Source organism: Ornithorhynchus anatinus, chromosome 3 (assembly GCF_004115215.2).
Source record: "Ornithorhynchus anatinus isolate Pmale09 chromosome 3, mOrnAna1.pri.v4, whole genome shotgun sequence".
Classification (NCBI taxonomy): Eukaryota; Metazoa; Chordata; class Mammalia; order Monotremata; family Ornithorhynchidae; genus Ornithorhynchus; species Ornithorhynchus anatinus.
The window spans coordinates 17861566-17881722 of NC_041730.1; the positions used below are offsets into that span (position 1 = coordinate 17861566).

The 20157-nt window shown below is 63.8% G+C and overlaps 2 protein-coding genes across 6 annotated transcripts; one reads left to right on the forward strand and one right to left on the reverse strand.

Moving 5' to 3' along the window:
• The first annotated feature begins 878 nt into the window (after positions 1 to 878).
• Positions 879 to 6578, forward strand: PTGDR2 (prostaglandin D2 receptor 2). Its single transcript, XM_029058956.1, has 2 exons — positions 879 to 993; positions 5400 to 6578. Exon 2 carries the CDS (start codon positions 5409 to 5411, stop codon positions 6576 to 6578), a length of 1170 nt encoding a protein of 389 aa, XP_028914789.1. The 5' UTR covers positions 879 to 993; positions 5400 to 5408.
• Positions 6579 to 7009: 431 nt separating this feature from the next.
• CCDC86 (coiled-coil domain containing 86) lies at positions 7010 to 19057 on the reverse strand. Of its 5 annotated transcripts, none has more exons than XM_029060971.2 (5): positions 18444 to 19057; positions 16504 to 18413; positions 12940 to 13069; positions 7301 to 7375; positions 7010 to 7186 (listed from the first exon to the last, which is right to left on the reverse strand). In XM_029060971.2, exons 1-5 carry the CDS (start codon positions 18999 to 19001, stop codon positions 7052 to 7054), a joined length of 2808 nt encoding a protein of 935 aa, XP_028916804.1. In that variant the 5' UTR covers positions 19002 to 19057; the 3' UTR covers positions 7010 to 7051. The 5 variants fall into 5 exon arrangements, with proteins under 5 accessions (XP_028916804.1, XP_039767333.1, XP_028916805.1 ...); XM_039911399.1 differs by having other exon boundaries at positions 16504 to 17903; positions 18264 to 19057; XM_029060972.2 differs by having other exon boundaries at positions 16504 to 17783; positions 18174 to 19057.
• Positions 19058 to 20157: the final 1100 nt, after the last annotated feature.

Here is a 20157-nt window from a genome sequence, read left to right on the forward strand (position 1 = left end):
CAGCGTGCTAAGCACCGGCGTGGACAGCGGATGAGATTGGATTCTTCTTCGAGGGAGGAGGAGAGGCGGCAAGGGCTCGGATAAGCGGGGGTTGAGCCGGAGGGGCCCGAGCCGGCGGCGGAGGCCTCCGGTCGGGGAACCGCGAGGACGGGCGCCCGAGTGAGGCCGGCGGCCCTTGGAGCGGCGTGGCCCAGTGGAGAGGGCACGGGCCTAGGAGTCGGAGGACCTGGGTTCTACTCCCGGCTCTGCCACTTGCCGGCTCGTGACCTTGGACAGGCCACTTCTCTGTGTCTCAGTTTCCTCATCTGTAACAACGGAGATTCAAAACCCGTCGTTCCTCTCACTCTGACAGCGAGCCGCCCCTCGTGGGATAGGGACCGCGTCTGTCTGTCCCGATTCGCTCGCGACGTCCCCCTCACCCCAGCACTCGGAACGGTGCCGGGCCCACGGTAAGCACTTACCCAGAACCGCGACTGGAACCACGGTCGCCCGAAATTTCCGTCTCCCATTTAGGGACCGCTCCTCCCGAGCCCCCTTCCGGCCTCACACGTGCCAGGGGGCTCCTCTGGGAGAAACGGACGGATGGGAGAGCGAGGAAAGGGGGATGGAGGGGATGGTCTGGGAGGGCCGCGGGCGGTTTGGCGGCGGTCGGTTTTCGCTGGCCGGAGTTGGCTGAGTTGGCTGAGTTATCTCCCATCTCTCCTGAGATAAACAGTCTGTGAAAGCGAGCCCGCTAACTTGGTCTTCATCCAACCCTCCCCCTCCCCACCCCCCTCTGCCCAGCCCGATCTCTCTGTTATTTCCTCCCTCGGTCTCACTTCTCGCACCGCTTCAATCAGCGCCCTCCTTCGTCCCCGGCCGCTTCCCCCCCTCCCACCCCCGGCGGTTGACGGGGACCGGAGGGTAGCGGAGGGGTGGGGAATTGGGAGCCGGACCCCCGGCATCCGAAGGAGCTCAATCCAGAGAGACCACCAGTCCAGTGAACCGGCCCAGGTAAGAGGAGCGGTTTCTCGGGGATCCGGAGTTCCATCCCTGCCCCCCGCCCGGATGTCGGTCCCCTCTCGGCCTCGGTCGACCCACCTGGGAAACGGGGGGAGCTCTGCGAGACGGATGGATCGATCGGTGGCTGCGGGGAACACTGGGCCCGGGGTACCTGGGGAGCTGAGAGAGGTTCTTTATTCTGGATTTCCAAGCGGCGAGCAGTAGGGAAGGGGCCGGTGCCTGGCCCCAGCCCGAAACTCAGGGACGAAACTCAGCCAGTCAGTGACTTGTATTTATTGAGCACTTACTGCACGCAGGGCACCGTGCTGGAGCACCGGAGAGGCAGCGCGGCTTAGTGACAAGAGCATGGGCCTGGGAGTCGGAGGTCGTGGGTTCTAATTCCGGCTCCGCCACGTGTCAGCTACGTGACTTCGCTTCTCTGGCCTCGGTGACCTCCTCTGGAAAATGGGGATGAAGACCCTAAGCCCCACGTGGGACAACCTGATCGGCTGGTACCTACCCCAGGGCTCAGAACGGCATTTGCACTTAGTGAGCGCTTAAATACCATCATTATTATTGTACTTTCCAAGCGCTTGGTACAGTGGCCCGCACACAGTAAGCGCTCGGAAAATAGGATCGAACGAATGAATGGAGGGAGGCCACCACCTCAGGGCACAGCATCAGAGTCAAAAGATGTGAAAGGGCCAAGTCTCCCGCCTGCCTAAAGCGGAGGCTGCCCCTGAATGAACGGGTTCCTGGGAGGGGGACGAAATAATGATGATGATGATGATGTTGGTATTTGTTAAGCGCTTACTTTGTGCAGAGCACCGTTCTAAGAGCTGGGGTAGATCCGGGGTCATCGGGTTGTCCCACTTGAGGCTCACGGTCTTAATCCCCGTTTTACAGACGAGGTAAAGGCACAGAGGAAGTGAAGTGACTCGCCCGCAGTCACACAGCTGACAAGTGGCAGAGCCGGGATTCGAACCCATGACCTCTGACTCCCAAGCCCGGGCTCTTTCCGTTGAGCCACGCTGCTTCGGATTCGTGGGGGCACCGGGGGGGGGGGCTTTTGTTCCCCCCCCCCCGAGAACGCTCTAGGTTTGGGGATTCCAGTGGTTTGCGTGTGACACCATCACCTTGGCCCATGGGCCCGGCCCAGTACGGTGCCCGGCCCCCTCCCGTAAGCGCTTAACCAATTCCATAATTATCATCAATGCCATTCGGAACGCGAGTGGTGGATTTGCTCCTGCCTCAGGGTCCTTGACCCAGGGTTGAACTATCTCCTTCGGGGACCGGGGCCACCCCCGGGCGGCGGGGAAGAGAAGGAAATGCCGGTTCCCCGTCGTCCCTCCCAGGAGAGGATCTGAGCCCCCGATGAAACCTCTGTGGGGCGAGAGAGATCACACCCCGTTACCGAGCCGGTATCATCCGGGAGCCGACCGCGGCAGCCCCAGCGAGAGAGGCGGCATTCGAGCGTCCGCTTGACGCCGTACGCCGCACCGCGGGCTCGGGGAGTACGGAATGATCGAGTGACATTCCCCGTCCACAAGGAGCTTCCCCTCTAACGGGGAAGACCGACCTAAAGATGGAAGCGGTGGCTTCGCGGGCCAACGGCCAAGAGCCAGGGCAGTGGAAAGGGGAGACGAAAGGGTTTTCCACCTTGCTCGATCTCACGGCCCCGGAGGGAGTCTCACGGATCGGTGCCATCTCTCGGCAGGCCTGGAATTTTTTCCACTGGAACCAGCCAGGGAGTAGAATGGAGCGAGGAGAGGGGACAAGGTGGAGGAGGCGGGGAAGGAAGCGGGATCGGCTGGGTCGGAGCCAGGGGCGGGGAGCTTCCAGAGGGAGCCCGGAAAGTCAGGGTCGCTCTAGGGCAGGGGCGGGGGCCCGGCGCCATCCCGACCCCAGGGCACGTGGCGGAGCCGGGGGGCAGGGAGCCGGGTTTCCGGCAGGGATGCCATCTGGGAATCGGAATTGGAGTCGGGAAGTCTACTCGGGTGCTCCGCATCTCCTGGGGACAGGCCGGGCTGGCGGGGAGGAGCTAAAACCTGAGCCTGGACTTCTTTCTCGCCGCTTCGTGTCTCACCCTCCCAAGCCCGAGACGGGGAGTCGGCAACGGACGTCCCAAGGGGAAGCCGTAGGGCCTGGGAGTCGGGGGATCTGAGTTCTAATCTCAGCTCTGCCACTTGTCTACTGTGTGAGCTTGGGCAAGTCCCTTCGTCCGTAAAACGGGGATTTTTAAGGCCGTGAGCCTCACGTGGGACGTGCGTCCAACGGGATTAATCCTTTTCCGCCCAGTGCGCGGTACGGCGCCTGACACGTGGTGAGCGCTTAGCGGGTACCATTAAAAAAGGCAAAAGGGCCACCGGGGTGGAAACCCGGACCTGAGACCTAACCAGCTCCAGGGTCCAGCTGCCCAACCCGATCCCGGGCCCGCCCCTGGAATCGGAACCTCACTTGGGGTCTGGATTCTCCCCAAGAGGCCTCAGTGCCCTCAGACCTGGGCCAAGCCCAAATGGGTCTTACGTCCCCTCCTCAGTCAGTAGGAATTTGGGCCGGGAATTTGTTTTTTACGGTATCCATTAAGTAGGTACTACGTGCCGAACACTAAGCACTGGGGTAGACGTACGTTAATCAGGTGGGACACGGTCCCTAGCCCACCTAGGGCTCGCGGCCTTAACCCCCAATTTACAGATGACAAAACTGAGGCACGGTGAAGTTAACTTGCCCAGGGTCACGCAGCCGACGTCTGGATCCGGGACTAGAATCCAGGTCCTCCCGATTCCCGGTCCCGTGCTCTATCCCACCAGGCCACACTCTCTCTCTCTCTGGGTCTCTCCCGCCCAGGCCCCCCAAGCACCCGGTCTCCCCAGTTCCCGGGCACCGACGGCTGGCGGCTTCGGCATCCGTGCCAGGAGGCTCTTGGCCACGGTCCTCACCCCGCCCTTGGCCACTGGCACCGGTTTTGGCCTGACCTTTTGCTTCCCGGCTACCGTCAGGAGCACGGCCAAGGCCAGGCTGGCGAGGGGAGGGAGTTCCCTTTAAAGCAACCTCGGGCCGGGAAGGGAGAGACAGAGGGGCGCTCGGAGGGAGGAAAAATAATAGTAATACTGGTATTTGTTAAACGCTTACTACGTGCAGAGCACTGTTCTAAGCGCTGGGGGAGATAGAGGGGAATCAGCTTGTCCCACGTGGGGCTCACAGTTTTAATCCCCATTTGACAGATGAGGTCACCGAGGCCCGGGGAAGTGAAGTGCCTGGCCCCCATTCACACAGCCGACGAGCGGCCGAGCCGGGAGTCGGACCCACGACCTCCGACTCCCAAGCCCAGGCTCTTTCCACTGAGCCGCGCTGCTTCCCTGCAGCGTGCGCACTGAGAAATGCAGTGAGGGCCCAGGGAGCAGCCGTTGAAACTCACGAAGAACCCCATATCCCCGGCTAGCTTTGCTGCACTTGGGTTTAACTGCTCAGTGGAGGCGTGCTGAGATGGAGACAGACGGACCTCTCCTCATCCTCCCGGGGAATAATGACGACGACGGCATTCGCTGAGCGCCTGCTACGTGCGAAGCGCCGTTCTCGGCCCTGGGAGGGGGATACAAGGTGATGGGGTTGTCCCACGTGGGGCTCACAGGCTCCATCCCCGTTTCGGAGACGAGGTCACAGAGGCCCAGACGAGTCAAGTGACTGGCCCGGGGTCACCCGGCCGACAGAGTGGCGGGGCCGGGATCAGAACCCACGGCCTCCGACTCCCCGGCCCGGGTTCTCGCCACGCTGGGTAGAGGGGATACCGGTGGTGGCTGCCCAGGGCCAACTGGAGAAGCGGCAGGGTTTAGTGGCAAGAGCGAGGGCTTGGGAGTCAGAGGCCGTGGGTCCCGATCCCACTTATCAGCTGCGTGACGCTGGGCAAGTCGCTTCGCTGCTCCGGGCCTCGGCTGCCTCATCCGGAAAATGGGGATTAAGATGGAGGGCCCCACTCGGGACAACCTCGAATCTGCCCCAGCGCTTAAAACACGTTAACGAACGCTCGGTGGATACATCATCGCCGTTATAAGGGGCGGAGAGGCCAAGGCATCCCTGGCCCCCGGGCCCCCGAGCGGCTTTCTCGGTGCCCATCCCCGAACCCCTCGGGGTCCTCCCGCCCTCACCCCGACAACCGAGAGATTCCGTACGGCGGCGCCTCGCTTCCGCCCCGGCTGCTGCTGTCACACTTCCTTCCACGCTTAGCGGACGGGCGGTCGGCGAGGTCTAACCCGGGGCCCCGGGGCCCCGCACGTTCACCTGGGGCCGCCCGAGCGGGGGAGGGGCGGCCCGGGGGATCCGGCGGCGAGGGCGGAGGCGGGCAGGGCACCCGGGAGGGGGGGGGGAGCCCCCCCCCCGCCCCTCCTCGCCGACGCCTCCTCCGCCCCCCCCCCCCCCAGGCCCCCGCGATGTCGCGCAACGTCACCCCGTTCTGCCCGCTGCTGGAATACCTGAGCCGCCTGCCCCAGAACACCAGCGTGCGCCACGTCGACTACTTCTCGGTGACGCTGCACGGGCTGGTGTCCCTGCTGGGCCTGGCCGAGAACACCCTCATCCTCTTCCTGCTCAGCTGCCGCATGCGCCAGACGGTGGTGACCACCTGGGTCACCCACCTGGCCCTGTCGGACCTGCTGGCCGCCGCCTCCCTGCCCTTCTTCACCTACTTCCTGGCGGCGGGGCACTCGTGGCAGCTGGGCACCACCTTCTGCAAGCTGCACTCGTCCGTCTTCTTCCTCAACATGTTCGCCAGCGGCTTCCTGCTCAGCGCCATCAGCCTGGACCGCTGCCTGCAGGTGGTGAAGCCCGTGTGGGCCCAGAACCGGCGCACGGTGCCGGCCGCCCGCAGGGTCTGCCTGGGGCTCTGGGCGCTGGCGCTGGCCAACACGGTGCCCTACTACCTGTTCCGCGACGCCATCCCCCGCCGGGACGGCCGCGTCATGTGCTACTACAACGTGCTGCAGTACAGCTCCGGGGGCCCCGAGGAGCGCGACGCCGCCTGCGGCCGGCGCCAGTGGGCCCTGGCCGTCAGCAAGTTCCTCCTGTCCTTCGTCCTGCCCCTGGGCGTCATCGCCTCCTGCTACGCCGTGGTCAGCGCGCGGGTGCGCCGCCGGGTCCGCCGCCGCCCCGGCCGCTTCTTCCGCCTCTTGGTGGCCGTCGTCGCCGCCTTCGTGCTCTGCTGGCTGCCCTACCACGTCTTCAGCCTGGTGGAGGCCGGCGGCCACTACCGGCCCGCCTTGTTCGCCCTGTCCTGGAAGGCCCTGCCTCTGGCCACCAGCCTGGCCTTCATCAACAGCGTCATCAACCCCTTCCTCTACGTCTTCACCTGCCCCGACGTCCTGCGGAAGCTGCGTCACTCCCTGCGCGGCGTCCTGGAGAGCGTGCTGGTGGAAGACAGCGAGTTCGGCGGCGGCGCCCGCCGCCTCCGCCTCCGCCGCGCCTCCCAGGCCGCCTCCGTCTCCACCTCCACCTCCACCTCCTCCGGGGCCACGCGGCACAGCGGCCTCTGCCCCTCCTGGCTGGGTCTCCGGACGCCCAAGGAGACCGGCCGGGGGGACGACGGGGCGGAGCGGGAGACCTGAGGGGGGGGGGGGGGGTTCGCCGGCGAGGCGGCCCGAGGCGCCGGGCCCGCTTCCCCGCCCCGACCGGGAGCCCCCGCCCCCCCACGCGGGCGACGCGACGGCCCTCTCGGAACCCCGGCCGAGGAAGACGAGGCGCCGGCCGGGCCGGCGGCCGGAGCCTCGGCGGGCTGCCGTCTCCTACGGACGATAGACTTTATTGCTTGCTTTTTGCTTCCCCCCCGCCGGGGAGGAGGGAGAGGAGAAGCGGGGATCGGGAAGGCAGGGTCCCCGCTTCACTCCTGACGCCCGAGCGCTCGGCGGGCCCGGCCGGCCCCCCTCGCCCGAAGCGGGCCCCGCCGGCACCGACCCCGACGCGGTCGGCGGCCCCGGGATCGCCCCCGCTGACGGGGGGCCCCCGGGGCCGGGCGGCCTCCGACCCCCCCCCTCCCCCCCGCCGGGCCCGGAGACCTCTCCCGCAGGAAGGGGAGAGTCCGTCACCCCGTGGCCCCCGAGTCCTTGGCCGCCGGGCGCTGGGGCGGCGGCTTCTGCAGCGGGGCCAGGGTGTCGCGTTTCTCCAGGCGCCGTAGGTCCTTCTTCTTGGCCCGCTTCAGCTTGGCCGGGTTCCGGATCTGCCGGGAGAGGGGAGCGGTGAGGACGGCGGAGCCGCGCGGCCCCCGCCGCCCCCGCCCAGACACCGGCCCGGCGCCCCGGGGGAGGGGAGGGGAGGGAAGCGCCGCTCTCACCACTTGCACGATCTCCGCCTTGCGCTCGTTCTCCAGCCTTCGCTTCAGGTTCTCCGCTCGGCGTCGCTTCTTCTCCTGCGGGGGGACACGGGGGTCTGTCCGAGCGCATCCGCCTCACGAGAGGGCGGGGAGCCCTCGGGGGAACGCTCGGGGGGACAGATGAGGCGGAGGAGGGCCGGGCTCGGCGGCGGGATCAGGCCCCCAGACCACGGCCGGGGAGAGAGGACGCTTCGGGCCAGGTGGCCGACGGCTTGGCGTCTAGCCTACGGCCACCTCCCGCCCCTCCCCACCGGCAGGGCTCGCAAGACGTCCAACTCTCCAGGCTGCCACCCCCCGGGCCCGGGCCGGGGAGCTCGGCGGCGGCCTCGTGGCGGCGCCTCAGTTTCCCCTCCGCTCGCCCCAACTCCGGCGCGTCCTCTCTGTGGGACCCCCCCCGGCCGTCCTCGACCCGGGGGAGGCACGAGGCCCCGCGCCGGGCCGGGGAGGGTCCCCGATCCGGAGAGGCCGAGGTGGGCGGGGAGGGCGGAGGAAGACCTGGGTTAACGCGACGGCGGGCCGAGGCCCCGGGGGGGCCGTTTCTCTTGCTCAAGAGAAACCCTAACCCGTCGGCGGCGGAAGCGGAGGCGAAACCACGATGAACGGACGGCGGCGGGGAAGGAAGGCCCCGGCGCGCGGCCTCCGCGTACCGGAGGGACTCAACCCAAAGCGCTGCCGGCACCGGCCGCCGGCCCGTTCCAGGGGTCGGCAGCCCCTCGGCTGACGGTCTCCTCTCCCTCTCGACCCGGAGGGTCCGCCGCTGACGCGGCGATCTGCCGTGGCCTCGCCCTCCGCCTCCCGCCCGGGCGAGCCCGGGCCGGGGGTCCGTTGCTCCTTGCGATGGCTCTTCTCCTCTGCCTCTCCACCCTCTGGGCGTGTCAGTTCCCTTTACGCTTAGATCAACGCCGTCTTTTAACGGCTCAAGGTCTAGCATAAGCGGCCGGTGAGGGGATCGGTTCTAGACCCCTCCAGGGATCCGACGGGCGGCTCGTTCTAGCCTCTCTGTCTCGGTCTCTCCTCCCGTCAAGTGGGGATCGCCATCCCAGCCTCTCGTACGAACACGGTAAAGGTCAGGCGAGACGTCCGACCCGGAAGGGCTCCCGACGCCCGAGGTTCGGCCCCGTTCGGCTCTTCCTTCCCCCTCCTCGGCTTCTCCCTCCCGCTCTCCGGGCCGCCCCCCCTCCCGGCGGGTGGTCCCGGAGCCAGGAAGCAACCGTCCGACGGTCCCGTCCAGAAGCGGCCCTGCCCAGAGAGCCCGAGCCTGGCCAGACAAGGGGGGGGGGGGGCGTCGCCTGCTGGCAGCCGTCTTCCCTCCGGTGGCCGGCTCGTGCCTGGGGCCCCCTCCGAGGAGGGACGTCGGACGGTTCCCTCCCGTCTCCGGCCCCGCCGAGCGGAGGCGTGAAAGCGGTCGCCCCGGGGATGGGGGTGGGGGGGGGGAAGTCATCCCTTAGAAACCAGAAAGGTAACCCGAGAACAGGAAACTCCGTAAGGAGCGGCAAGTCGCGGGCCAACCTGTAAACCGGGCGGCCCGAAACTGCGTCGGAAGAGCGGCTCGCAAGGGGAGCCGCGGCGGAACCGGCACGGGCCCGGGAGTCCGGCGGCCCGGATTCCGATCCGGCTCTGCCACCTGCCCTCTCCGTGACCTCAGGCCGGTCGCTCATCTCCCAAGCCCCCTTCCGGACCGCGAGCCCGTCGTTGGGGAGGGGCCGTCTCTATCTGTTGCCGAACTGTACTTTCCAAGTGCCCAGTACAGTGCTCCGCACACGGTGAGCGCTCAATAAATACGACCGCGAACGAATGAATCCTGTCTGTGACTCGGTTTCCTTATCCGTTCTCTTATTCCCCAAGACCCCGGGCCTCGTGTGGGACGAGGACCGTGTCCGGTCCGATCGTACGGTCCCCGGTCGTAGTGGCTGGCACTTGATTCGCCAAGAATTATTAATAAGGGCCTGCAGATAGACCCGGTCTTAGAAAGGCAGCTATGGGACTGGTCAGCTCCGAACGACTGTGGGTAGAAGCTAAACCCGGGGATGAGGCGGGGGCAGTTGGGAGGCTCGAGGACTTCTTCAGTTCAGATAACAACAATTATCGTCATCATTATTTTCGTGCTTGTTAGGCACTTCCTATGTGCCGAGCACCGTAACGAGTGCTGGAGCAGATAAAAGATAATCAGGTCCCAGAGGGGGCCTACGGTCTAAGATGGAAAACGGGCAGCGCGGCTTAGTGGCAGGAGCAGGGGCTTGGGAGTGTGAGGTCGTGGGTTCTAATTCCGGCTCCGCCGCCTGTCGGCTCTGCGACTTCGGGCATGTCGCTTAACTTCTCTGCGCCTCACTTACGTCATCTGTAAAATGGGGATGAAGCCTGTGAGCCCCACGGGGGACAACCCGATTACTCCGTATCTACCCCAGCGCTTGGAACGGTGCACGGCACGTAGTAAGCGCTTAACAAATACGAAAAAAAAAAGGTATCACATTCCCCCTTTGCAGACGAAGGAACCGAGGCACAGAGAAGCTAAGCGACTGGCCCAAGGTCACGGCGGGGAGCGTCTCTCTCTGTTGCCGAGCTGTACATTCCAAGCGCTTCGCGCGGTGCTCTGCACGCAGTAAGCGCTCGACAAACACTATCGAACGCATGAACGCGCGGCAGAGCCGGTATCGGAACTCAGGTCCCGTGACCCCGGGGCCCGTGCTCTTACCATGAGGCCTCGCTGCTTTAACAGTAATAATGAGTAACGACTGGCATTTGCTAAGCGCTTACCGTGTGCCAGGCACCGTTCTAAGCGCTGGGGTAGGTGCGACCCAATCGGGCGGGACACAGTCCCCGCCCCGCTTGGAGCTCAGAATCTCAATCCCCAAAAGTGAGGGAACTGAGGAACAGAGAAGCAGGGTGACCCGCCCGAGGTCCCACAGCAGACACGCGGCAGGGCTGGGATTAGAACCCGGATCCAGGCCCCGTGGTCTAGCCACTAGGCCACGCTGCTTCTCTTTAGCGGGGAGGCTGTCAGAGAGCAGACGGGCCAGAGGAGAGAGGTGAGACTGGAATGACCACACAGGATGTTTTAGACAGAACCGATACGGACTGGATGCGAACGTGCGCCCGCCTGGGATAGGCTCTACCCGGGGGTTCTCAGGAAACCGGGAGGGGAACTGCGGATCGCACTGCGAACGACTGGAACCGACAATCACGGCTACGGTCAACGGGCACGGCAGAGAGTCGAGGTCCGCTCTGCGGCGACAGCCAAGGGGGTCAGTTCTATGGAATGAGCGCGGCATTTGTCAAGACGACGACGATGGTATCTGCTGAGCGCTTACTACGTGCCGGGCGCCGTTCTAAGCGCTGGGGGAGACCCAGGGGAATCGGGCTGTCCCACGGGGGGCTCACGGTCTTCATCCCCATTTTCCAGATGAGGGAACTGAGGCCCTGAGAAGCCACTCGCCCGAAGTCACCCGGCTGACAAGTGGCCGAGCCGGGATTCGAACCCGTGGCCTCGGACTCCAGAGCCCGCGCTCTTTCCACCGGGCCTCACGAAGAGAAGCGGCGTGGCTTAGTGGAAAGAGCTCGGAACTCGGGGCGTGGGTTCGAATCCCGGCTCCGCCGCTCGTCAGCCGGGCGGCTGCGGGTGAGTCGCTTAATATAAACGATGGCATTCAACTTAACGTCTCGGTGCCTCAGTTTACCTCATCTGTAAGATGGGGATCAAGACGGTGAGCCCCACGTGGTTACCGTGCATCTACTCCAGGGCTCAGAACGGTGCTCGGCCCAGAGCAAGCGCTCAACGGACGTCACCGTCATCATTACTATTACACGCCAGGCAGCGTTCCGAGCGCTGGGTGGATGCAAGGTGATGGGGTCGGACCTGGTCCCCGTCCCGTGTGGGGCTCACAGACTCCATCCCCACTTTGCAGACGAGGTGACTGAGGCCCAGGGGACCGAAGCGACTCGCCCGAGGTCACGCGGCAGACGAGCGGCGGAGCTGGGATTAGAACGCTGGTCCCTCGGACTCCCGGGCCCGTGCCCTACCCACTAGGCCACGCTGAGAGGCAGCGTGGCGCAGCGGAAAAAGGAGGGGCCTGGGAGTCGGAGGACCCGGGTTCTAATTTTCTATTACAGGACACGGAAAGGGCTCTCCCGTCTGGAAAGACGCAGGCTCAGAGGGTCTACGAAACCACGGAAGCGCGGATGGGGCGGACGGAGAACCGCCGTCCGCCAAATCCCACCGCAGCGGGGCTATGGAAGCCGGAGGTGGAAAAGATTAACGCGAAGCAAATCGGGTTGGACGACGGTCCCTGTCCCGCGTTGGGCTCTCCGTCTTAATCCCCATTCTACAGGTGAGGTAACCGAGGCGCCGAGAAGCGAAGTCGATGACGACCGCCCTCAGACGACGGACGTTGGCGTGGGGGGGGGAGGGGGGGGAAGCTCGCCTCTTTGAAACGGCGATCGCCGCCCACGGCGGTCTGCTTCAATAAGAGTAACCGTGATTCTGGTATCCGTTAAACGCTCAGTGCGTGCGGGCGACCGCGCTCAGCACCGAGGTGGATACGAGCGGGCCGGGTTGGCCGCTATCCCCGGCCCACGGCCTCATTTCACAGACGAGGGAACTGAAACGCAGGGAAGTGAAGTGACTTCCCCGAGGTCACCCGGCAAACAAGTGGCGGACCCGGGATTAGAACCCACGGCCTTCTGACTCCCGGGCTCCTTGCTTCCCTCGCGGCCTCGCTCTCCAAGCCGCCGTTTCCCTGTTCAAAAAAAAAATGCCTGCTCCCCCCCCCCCTTCACCCGATCGCGTTTATTGAGCGCTTCCCGGGTGCAGAGGACTGGACCGAGCGCTCGGCAAGTACAGTTCGGCAACAGGCGAGAGACCACCCCGGCCCGGCGACGGGCTCACCGTCTGGAAGGGGGAGAGGGACAGGACCAAACGAGCAGGCAGGCACCAACCTCCCGGGCTGGCTCAACTCCAGGCAGCTGATGATAATAACGACGGCATTTGTTAAGCGCTTCCCGGGCACTGTTCTAAGCAGCGTGGCCGAGTGGAAAGAGCACGGGCTTTGGAGTCAGAGGTCATGGGTTCGAATCCCCGCTCTGCCTCTTGTCAGCTGTGGGACTGTGGGCGAGTCACTTCACTTCTCTGGGCCTCAGTCACCTCGGCTGGAAAATGGGGATGAAGACCCGGAGCCCCACGTGGGACAGCCTGATTCCCTCGTGTCTCCGCCAGCGCTTACGACGGTGCTCTGCACACAGTAAGCGCTTAACAGAGACCAACATCATTATCCAGGTGACCGGGCTGTCCCACGCGGGGCTCGCAGCCTTCACCCCCATTTCACAGATGGGGTCACTGAGGGGGGTTGTCGTCTCGGAAGGAAGCTGCCAAGGAAGGGGGCACCCTCCTTCGGTCAGAGGCTGCCGCCGCTGTCCCGGCCTAGGACCCGCCGGGGCCAACGGGCACTTTCCTCCCATTCGATCGTATTTACCGAGCGCCTGCCGTGCGCGGAGCGCTGGGCTGGGCGCTCGGGGAAGTACGATGCGACAACGAACGGTGACGCTCCTTGCCCACGAGGAGGTCACGGTCCGGGGGCACTTGGCCAGCCCCCGTCCCCCGGCCTCACCTCTCGTTCCCTCTGCTTTCCATCCTGCAGCTGTCGGGCAAGATCCTTGGTCAGCTTCCGCTCCTGACGCTCCTTCATCTTTCGCTCCCAGGAGGTGCGCAGTGGTTTGTCCTGAACCATCTGGGAAAACCTAAGGGGAGGACGAGAGCGATGCCAGGGGTCGGGCCCCGGCAGCCGGGCCGTCCCAGCACCCGGGGCCCGGGCGAGCCCCTGCGCCGCTCTGGGAGTCTGCCGTGCCGCCGTCTTGGATCTCAACGCGGTCCCTGGCTCTGGGACGGGCCCGGGTGGCCGACGGCAATGATAAGGACAGCGGCGGTATCTGTCGAACGCTTACTGTGTGCCGGGCACCGTTCCGAGCGCTGGGGCGGATGCAAGCAAATGGGTTGGACGCGATCCCCGTCCCGCGTGGGGCTCGCGGTCTTCACCCCCATTTTACGGGTGAGGTAACCGAGGCACAGAGACGGGACGGGACCCGCCCAAGGTCACGCAGCAGACCAGGGGTGGAGCCGGGATTAGAACCTACGACCTCCCGATGCCCGGGCACACGCTCTGTCCACCGTGCCCTGCCGGACCCAAGACGGTGTGCGCCGGTCCCGCGCAAAACCGCGACGGTTTGAATTCTCCCTCCTAAATTTGCCATCACGGCTGAGGGCCCCACCCGCCTCCCCGTCCCTTAGCCGGGCATCTTGGCATTATCCCTGCTACCCGGACCCTTTACTTCCCTCTTCCTTTTACCTCCCACGTTGAACCCATTTCCAGGATCCACCTCTTTCTCACCGTAAAATAATAACGGTGGTATCTGTCAGGCCTTTACTACGTGCCGAGCGCTGTTCTAAGTGCTGGGACAGATACAGGGTAATCAGGCTAACCCCGCGTGAGGCTCACGGTCTTCCCCCCCCCATTTTCCAGATGAGGGAACTGAGGCCCAGAGAGGTGACTTGCCCACAGTCACACAGCTGCCAAGTGGCAGAGCCGGGATCGGAACCCATGACCGGTGACTCCCAAGCCCGGGCTCTCTCCCCACTGGCACCTGGCAGCTCTCGAACTCTCTCCCCGTTCGGAGCCCTTCTGAAATCCCACCTCCTCCAGGAGGCCTTCCCTAGTTTCTCATCTCCCCGCGCCTCCGCCGAGGACCACGTCAGACACCGGATCGTAGATCAAGCCTGATTCCAACGCGCTCTCTTAACTGCTCAGCTCGGTGCCCTGCACACAGTTGCCGTTTTCATCAGAACTCCCGACTGACTGGGGGGTCGGGGAGGGGAACCTGATACGGAGTGAGATCTGCCCCGGCTCTGCAGATATCCTGTCCGCTCTCGACTCCGGGCCTTCCCTCCGCAGCTACCCGACGGGCCCTCCGTTGGGTTTGCCCCGGTGGCAGTTAATATTATTATTATTATTTTTATCACGCCGCAGACACATAAAGAGAGAAAACCTTGAAAGACCTGGAAGGCAGACCCGACGTAAAGCCTTTCCTTTCAAGATTTTCTCTCTTTACGTGCCCGTGGCATAATCGTAATAATTATAAATGCGACGGAACGAATGAAGGTCGCCAGCCCCCATCCCCTTGATTCTTAGCTTTCGAGACCCCCGAGGCCCAGGGGATGCCACGGTCTAAGTGGCAAGGGCACGGGCGGGCGAGTCGGAGGATGCGGGTTCTAATCCCGACTCCGCCGCTTGTGGGCTGTGTGACCTCGGGCGAGTCGCTTCACTTCTCTGGGCCTCCGTGACCTCATCTGGAAAACGGGGACTGAGAGCGAGAGCCCCACTTGGGCCAAGGGACGGTGTCCAATCCGACTCGCCCGTTTCCACCCCGACGCTTAGTGCGGTGCCTGGCACATGGCAAGCGGCTTAACAAACACCATAATAATAATTATTACTATTAATGCGCTTAACACGTACCATAATAATTATTACTATTAATAACTACTATTACTACTAAGGCGGCAGGATGGTCTAGTGGAAAGAGCCCGGGCCTGGGAATCAGCAGACCTGGGTTCTGATCCTGGCTCCGCCACTCGTCTGCCGCGACCTTGGGCAAGTCACTTCGCTCTTCTATGTCTCCGGTTCCTCGGCTGAAAATGGGGATCAAATATCTATCCTCCCTCCCGCTTAGCCTGTAAACCCCACGTGGGACGGGGTCGGCGTTCGACCTAATTAACTCGCACCTAAACCAGCGCTTAGGACAGTGTCTGATACACAGTGGGCGCTTAAATAGCATCAAAAAAAAGATGCTGGCGGGGTATGACTTTTGTTCTCTTCGAGAAATATACACACGCACAGATGAGGAGAAGCAGCGTGGCTTGGTGGCAAGAGCACGGGCTTGGGAGTCAGAGGTCGTGGGTTCTAATCCCACCTCCGCCTCTTGTCTGCTGTGTGACTTTGGGCCAGCCACTTAACCTCTCTGGGCCTCAGTTACCTCATCCGGAAAACGGGGACGAAGCCTGTGAGCCCCACGTGGGACAACCTCATTACCTTGTACCCGCTCCAGCGCTTAGAACAGCGCCTGGCACGTAGTATGCGCTTAACAAACACCACCGCGATTATCATGACGACGTCCCTCAAACTTGCGGAAGCCACTACTGAGTCCAAGAAACACACAGGCGTAACGAGGACTGGGACGATCCTTGTCCAAAAGGGCTCCCTTCTGCTCCTCCGCTCCCCGGGGGTTCGGGGTCTGGAGGTCGGAGGTCAGGAGGGCACCTCCTCCCTTTTTTCTTGAAAAAACCATGGTTAAGCGCTTACTATGTGCCAAGCGCTGTTCTACGCGCTGGGGAGGATACGAGGTGATCGGGTTGCCCCACGTGGGGCTCACAGTCTTCACCCCCATATTACAGTCGAGGGAACTGAGGCCCAGAGAAGTGACTTGCCCAAAGTCACGCAGCTGACAAGCGGCAGAGCTGGGATTTGAACCCATGACCTCTGAGTCCCCAGCCCGTGCTCTTTCCACTGAGCCACGCTGCTTCGATTACTATATGCCAAGCACTGGCCTGAGCCCTGAGGTAGACACGAGCTAATCGGCTTAGACGCGGCCCCGCGTGAGAAGCGTCACGGCATAGCGTGGCTAGGGCACGGGCCTGGGAATCGTCGGGTCACGGGCTCTAATTCCGGCCGTCACACGTCTGCGGCGTGATCCCGGGCAAGTCGCTTCAATTCTCTGGGCCTCGGTTACCTCATCTATAAAAGGGGGATGAAGACTGCGAGCCCCCCGCGGGCCAGGGACCCCGTCCGCCCCGATCAGCTTGTATCTACCCCAGCGCTTAGTACAGTGCCTGGCCCACAGTAGGCACTCGATAAATACCATAATTATTCATCATCACGTGGGGCTCACGGTCTTAAAACCCACTTTACCGACGAGGTGACCGAAGCACGGAGAAGTGACTTACCCAAGGTCACGCTTTCATTCAATCGCATTGATCGGGCGCTTACCGTGTGCAGAGCCCTGTACTAAGCGCTTGGCAGGTACGATACGGGTACACAGCCGCCAAGGGCTGGGCCGAGAAACCGGGTCCTGCGGGTTCCCGGGCCCGGGCTCTAACCACCAGGGCCCACGGCCTCTCCCCTTACCTCTTCTTGTTGCGGTCCTTCCACACCCGGCCGGATTTGGGCCTCCCTTTGGGGATGGGCGGAGCCTCTTCCTTCTTGGGCTTCTTGGTGGAGGGGGGCTCGGGGCCCGGGGGGCCGAGCCGCTTTCTCTGCCCCTGCCTCACGGCCTCGGGCCTCCGGGGCCCCGCCGCCTCCTGGCTTTCGCCCCCAGTTCTCGCATCCTCGGGCTCCGCATCCTCGACCCCGGCGTCCTCCTGCCCCGCATCCTTTACTCTGGCAACCTCGGGCCCCGCATCCTCAGGTCTCGCATCCGTGTGCCCCGCATTCTTAACTCTGGCAACTTCGTGCCCCTTATCCTTGGCTCGGGCAACCTCGGGCCTCGCGTCCTCAGGTCTCGTATCCTTGTGCCCCGCATTCTTCACTCTGGCAGCTTCGTGCCCCGCATCCTTAATTCTGGCAACTCTGTGCCCCACATCCTTGGCACGTGCAACCTCGGGCCCTGCATCTCTGACTCTGGCAACCTTGGGCCCCGCATCCTCAGGTCTTGCATCCTTGTGCCCCGCATCCTTAACTCTGGTAACTTCACGCCCCTTATCCTGGGCTCGGGCAACCTCGGGCCCCACATCCTCAGGTCTTGCTTCCTCGATTCTAGCAACTTCGTGCCCCGCATCCTCAGGTCTTGCATCCTTGATTCTAGCAACTTCGAGCCCCGCATCCTTAACTCTGGCAACTTCGTGCCCCGCATCCTCAGGTCTTGCATCCTGGTGCCCCGCATTCTTAAGTCTGGCAACTTCGTGTCCCGCATCCTTAACTCTGGCAACTTCACGCTCTGCATCCTTAACTCCGGCAACCTCGTGCCCCGCATCCTCGGCTCGGGCAACCTCGGGCCCCGCACCCTCAAATCTTGCATCTTTCTGCCCCGCGTTCTTCACTCCGGAAGCTTCGTGCCGCATATCCTCGGCCCGGACGACCTCGTGCCCCGCATCCTCGGCCCGGACGACCTCGTGCCCCGCATCCTCGGCCCGGACGACCTCGTGTCCCGCATCCTCATCCCGGACGACCTCGTGTCCCGCATCCTCATCCCGGACGACCTCGTGTCCCGCATCCTCGGCCCGGGCAACCGCAGGCCCCGCTTCCTCGGCTAGGGCAACCTCTTGTCCCGCAATCTCGGCCCGGACGACTTCTTGCCCCGCATCCTCGGGCCTGACAACCTCGTGTCCGGCATCCTCGGTTAGGGCAACCTCTTGTCCCGCAATCTCGGTCCGGACAACTTCTTGCCCCGCGTCCTCGGGCCTGGCAATCTCTTGCCTGGCATCCTCGGGCCTGGCAACCTCTTGTCCCGCGTCCTCGGGCCTGGCAACCTCTTGTCCCGCGTCCTCGGGCCTGACAACCTCGTGTCCATCATCCTCGGTTAGGGCAACCTCTTGTTCCGCAATCTCGGCCCGGACAACTTCTTGCCCCGCGTCCTCGGGCCTGGCAATCTCTCGTCCGGCATCCTCGGGCCTGGCAACCTCTTGTCCGGCGTCCTGGGGCCTGGCAACCTCTTGTCCCGCGTCTTTGGGCCTGACAACCTCTTGTCCGGCAATCTCGGCCCGGGCAACTTCTTGCTCCGCGTCCTCGGGCCTGGCAACCTCTCGTCCGGCATCCTCGGGCCTGGCAACCTCTCGTCCGGCGTCCTCGGGCCTGGCAACCTCTCGTCCGGCGTCCTCGGGCCTGGCAACCTCTTGTCCCGTGCCCTCGGGCCTGACCACCTCTCGTCCGGCGTCCTCGGGCCTGGCAACCTCTTGTCCCGCAATCTCGGCCCGGACAACTTCTTGCTCCGCGTCCTCGGGCCCGGCAACCTCTCGTCTGGCATCCTCGGGCCCGGCAACCTCTCGTCCCGCGTCCTCGGGCCCGGCAACCTCTCGTCCGGCGTCCTCGGGCCCGGCAACCTCTCGTCCGGCGTCCTCGGGCCCGGCAACCTCTCGTCCCACAATCTCGGCCCGGACAACTTCTTGCCCCGCGTCTTTGGGCCTGACAACCTCGTGTCCGGCATCCTCGGTCAGGGCAACCTCTTGTCCCGCAATTTCGGCCCGGACAATTTCTTGCCCCGCGTCCTCAGGCCTGGTAATCTCTGGTGTGGCATCCTCTTGTCCGGCGTCCTCGGGCCTGACAACCTCGTGCCCGGCATCCTCGGTCAGGGCAACCTCCTGTCCCGCAAACTCGGCCCGGACAACTTCTTGCCCCGCGTCCTCGGGCCCGGCAACCTCTCGTCCGGCGTCCTCGGGCCTGGCAACCTCTTGCCCCGCCTCCTCGCCCCTGGCAACCTGTTGCCCCGCGTCCTCGACTAGGGCAGCCTCTCGCCCCTCGTGCTCGCCCCTGGCAACCTCGTGGCCCGCATCCTCCTGGGCTGGGGCCAGCTCTCGCCCCGCGGGCGGTGGCCTGGGCGTCCGGGGGCCCCGGCTCCGGACGGCCTGGACGTCGCCGGTGAGGGCGGCCCGGCCGAGGAGGCGCAGGCTGCGGCGGGGCGGAGGGCCCATGGCCGGGACCGCTCGGCGACCACCCCGGACCCAAACACGTGCGCCGCCCCGCCGACCCGCCCGGCGCGCCCTGATGACGTCACGCCCGCGCCGCCACCGCCCCCTCGGCTCCGTCGGCCATCTTGGTGCGGGGCGGGCAGCCTCGGCGGCCATCTTGGTGCGGGGCAGGCCCTCGGCCGGCCACGTTGGCCAGGGCGGGACCTTGTGTGGGAGAAGGAGGTCTGGGCGGGCAAGACGGAGGCCTCTCCCCCTCCAGACTCTTAGGTCGTGGTGCACCGGGGATGTGTCTGTTTGTTGTTCTGCCGGACTCTCCCGACCGCTTACTGCAGTGCTCAATAAAGACAGTGGAATAATGAGGATGCCCCCCCCGCCCCCCAGACTCTTAGCTCGTGGTGCACAGGGAATGTGTCTGTTTACTGTTCTGTTGGCCTCTCCCAACCGCTTACTACAGTGCTCAATAAAGACAGTGGAATAATGAGGATGCCCCCCCCCCCCCCAGACTCTTAGCTCGTGGTGCACAGGGAATGTGTCTGTTTACTGTTCTGTTGGCCTCTCCCAACCGCTTACTACAGTGCTCTGCACCCAGTTAGTGCTCAATAAATACCATGGAATAAGGAGGATGCCCCACCCCCCCAGACTCTTAGCTCGTGGTGCACAGGGAATGTGTCTGTTTACTGTTCTGTTGGACTCTCCCAACCGCTTAGTACAGTGCTCTGCACCCAGTTAGTGCTCAATAAAGACAGTGGAATAATGAGGATGCCCCCACCCTCCCAGACTCTTAGCTCGTGGTGCACAGGGAATGTGTCTGTTTACTGTTCTGTTGGACTCTCCCAACCGCTTAGTACAGTGCTCTGCACCCAGTTAGTGCTCAATAAATACCATGGAATAAGGAAGATGCCCCCACCCCCCCAGACTCTTAGCTCGTGGTGCACAGGGAATGTGTCTGTTTACTGTTCTGTTGGACTCTCCCAACCGCTTACTACAGTACTCGCTAAATACAAATTCATTCACTAGTATTTATTGAGCGCTTACTATATGCAGAGCACTGTACTAAGCGCCTGGAATGAACAAGTCGGCAACAGATAGAGACAGTCCCTGCCCTTTGATGGGAAATGAATAATAGCGATGCCCCCCCCCCCCAGACTCTTAATAATAA

Bases quoted from the DNA above. Each gene is read 5' to 3' on its own strand.
- PTGDR2 (XM_029058956.1), top strand. From the start codon at position 5,409: ATGTCGCGCAACGTCACCCCGTTCTGCCCGCTGCTGGAATACCTGAGC.
- CCDC86 (XM_029060970.2), bottom strand. From the start codon at position 19,001: ATGGGCCCTCCGCCCCGCCGCAGCCTGCGCCTCCTCGGCCGGGCCGCC. The intron at 13,070-16,503 runs GTAAGGGGAGAG...TCCTCCCCTTAG, and splicing joins AAGGACCGCAACAAGAAGAG to GTTTTCCCAGATGGTTCAGG. The intron at 7,376-12,939 runs GTGAGGCCGGGG...GTCCCCCCGCAG, and splicing joins GAAAGCAGAGGGAACGAGAG to GAGAAGAAGCGACGCCGAGC.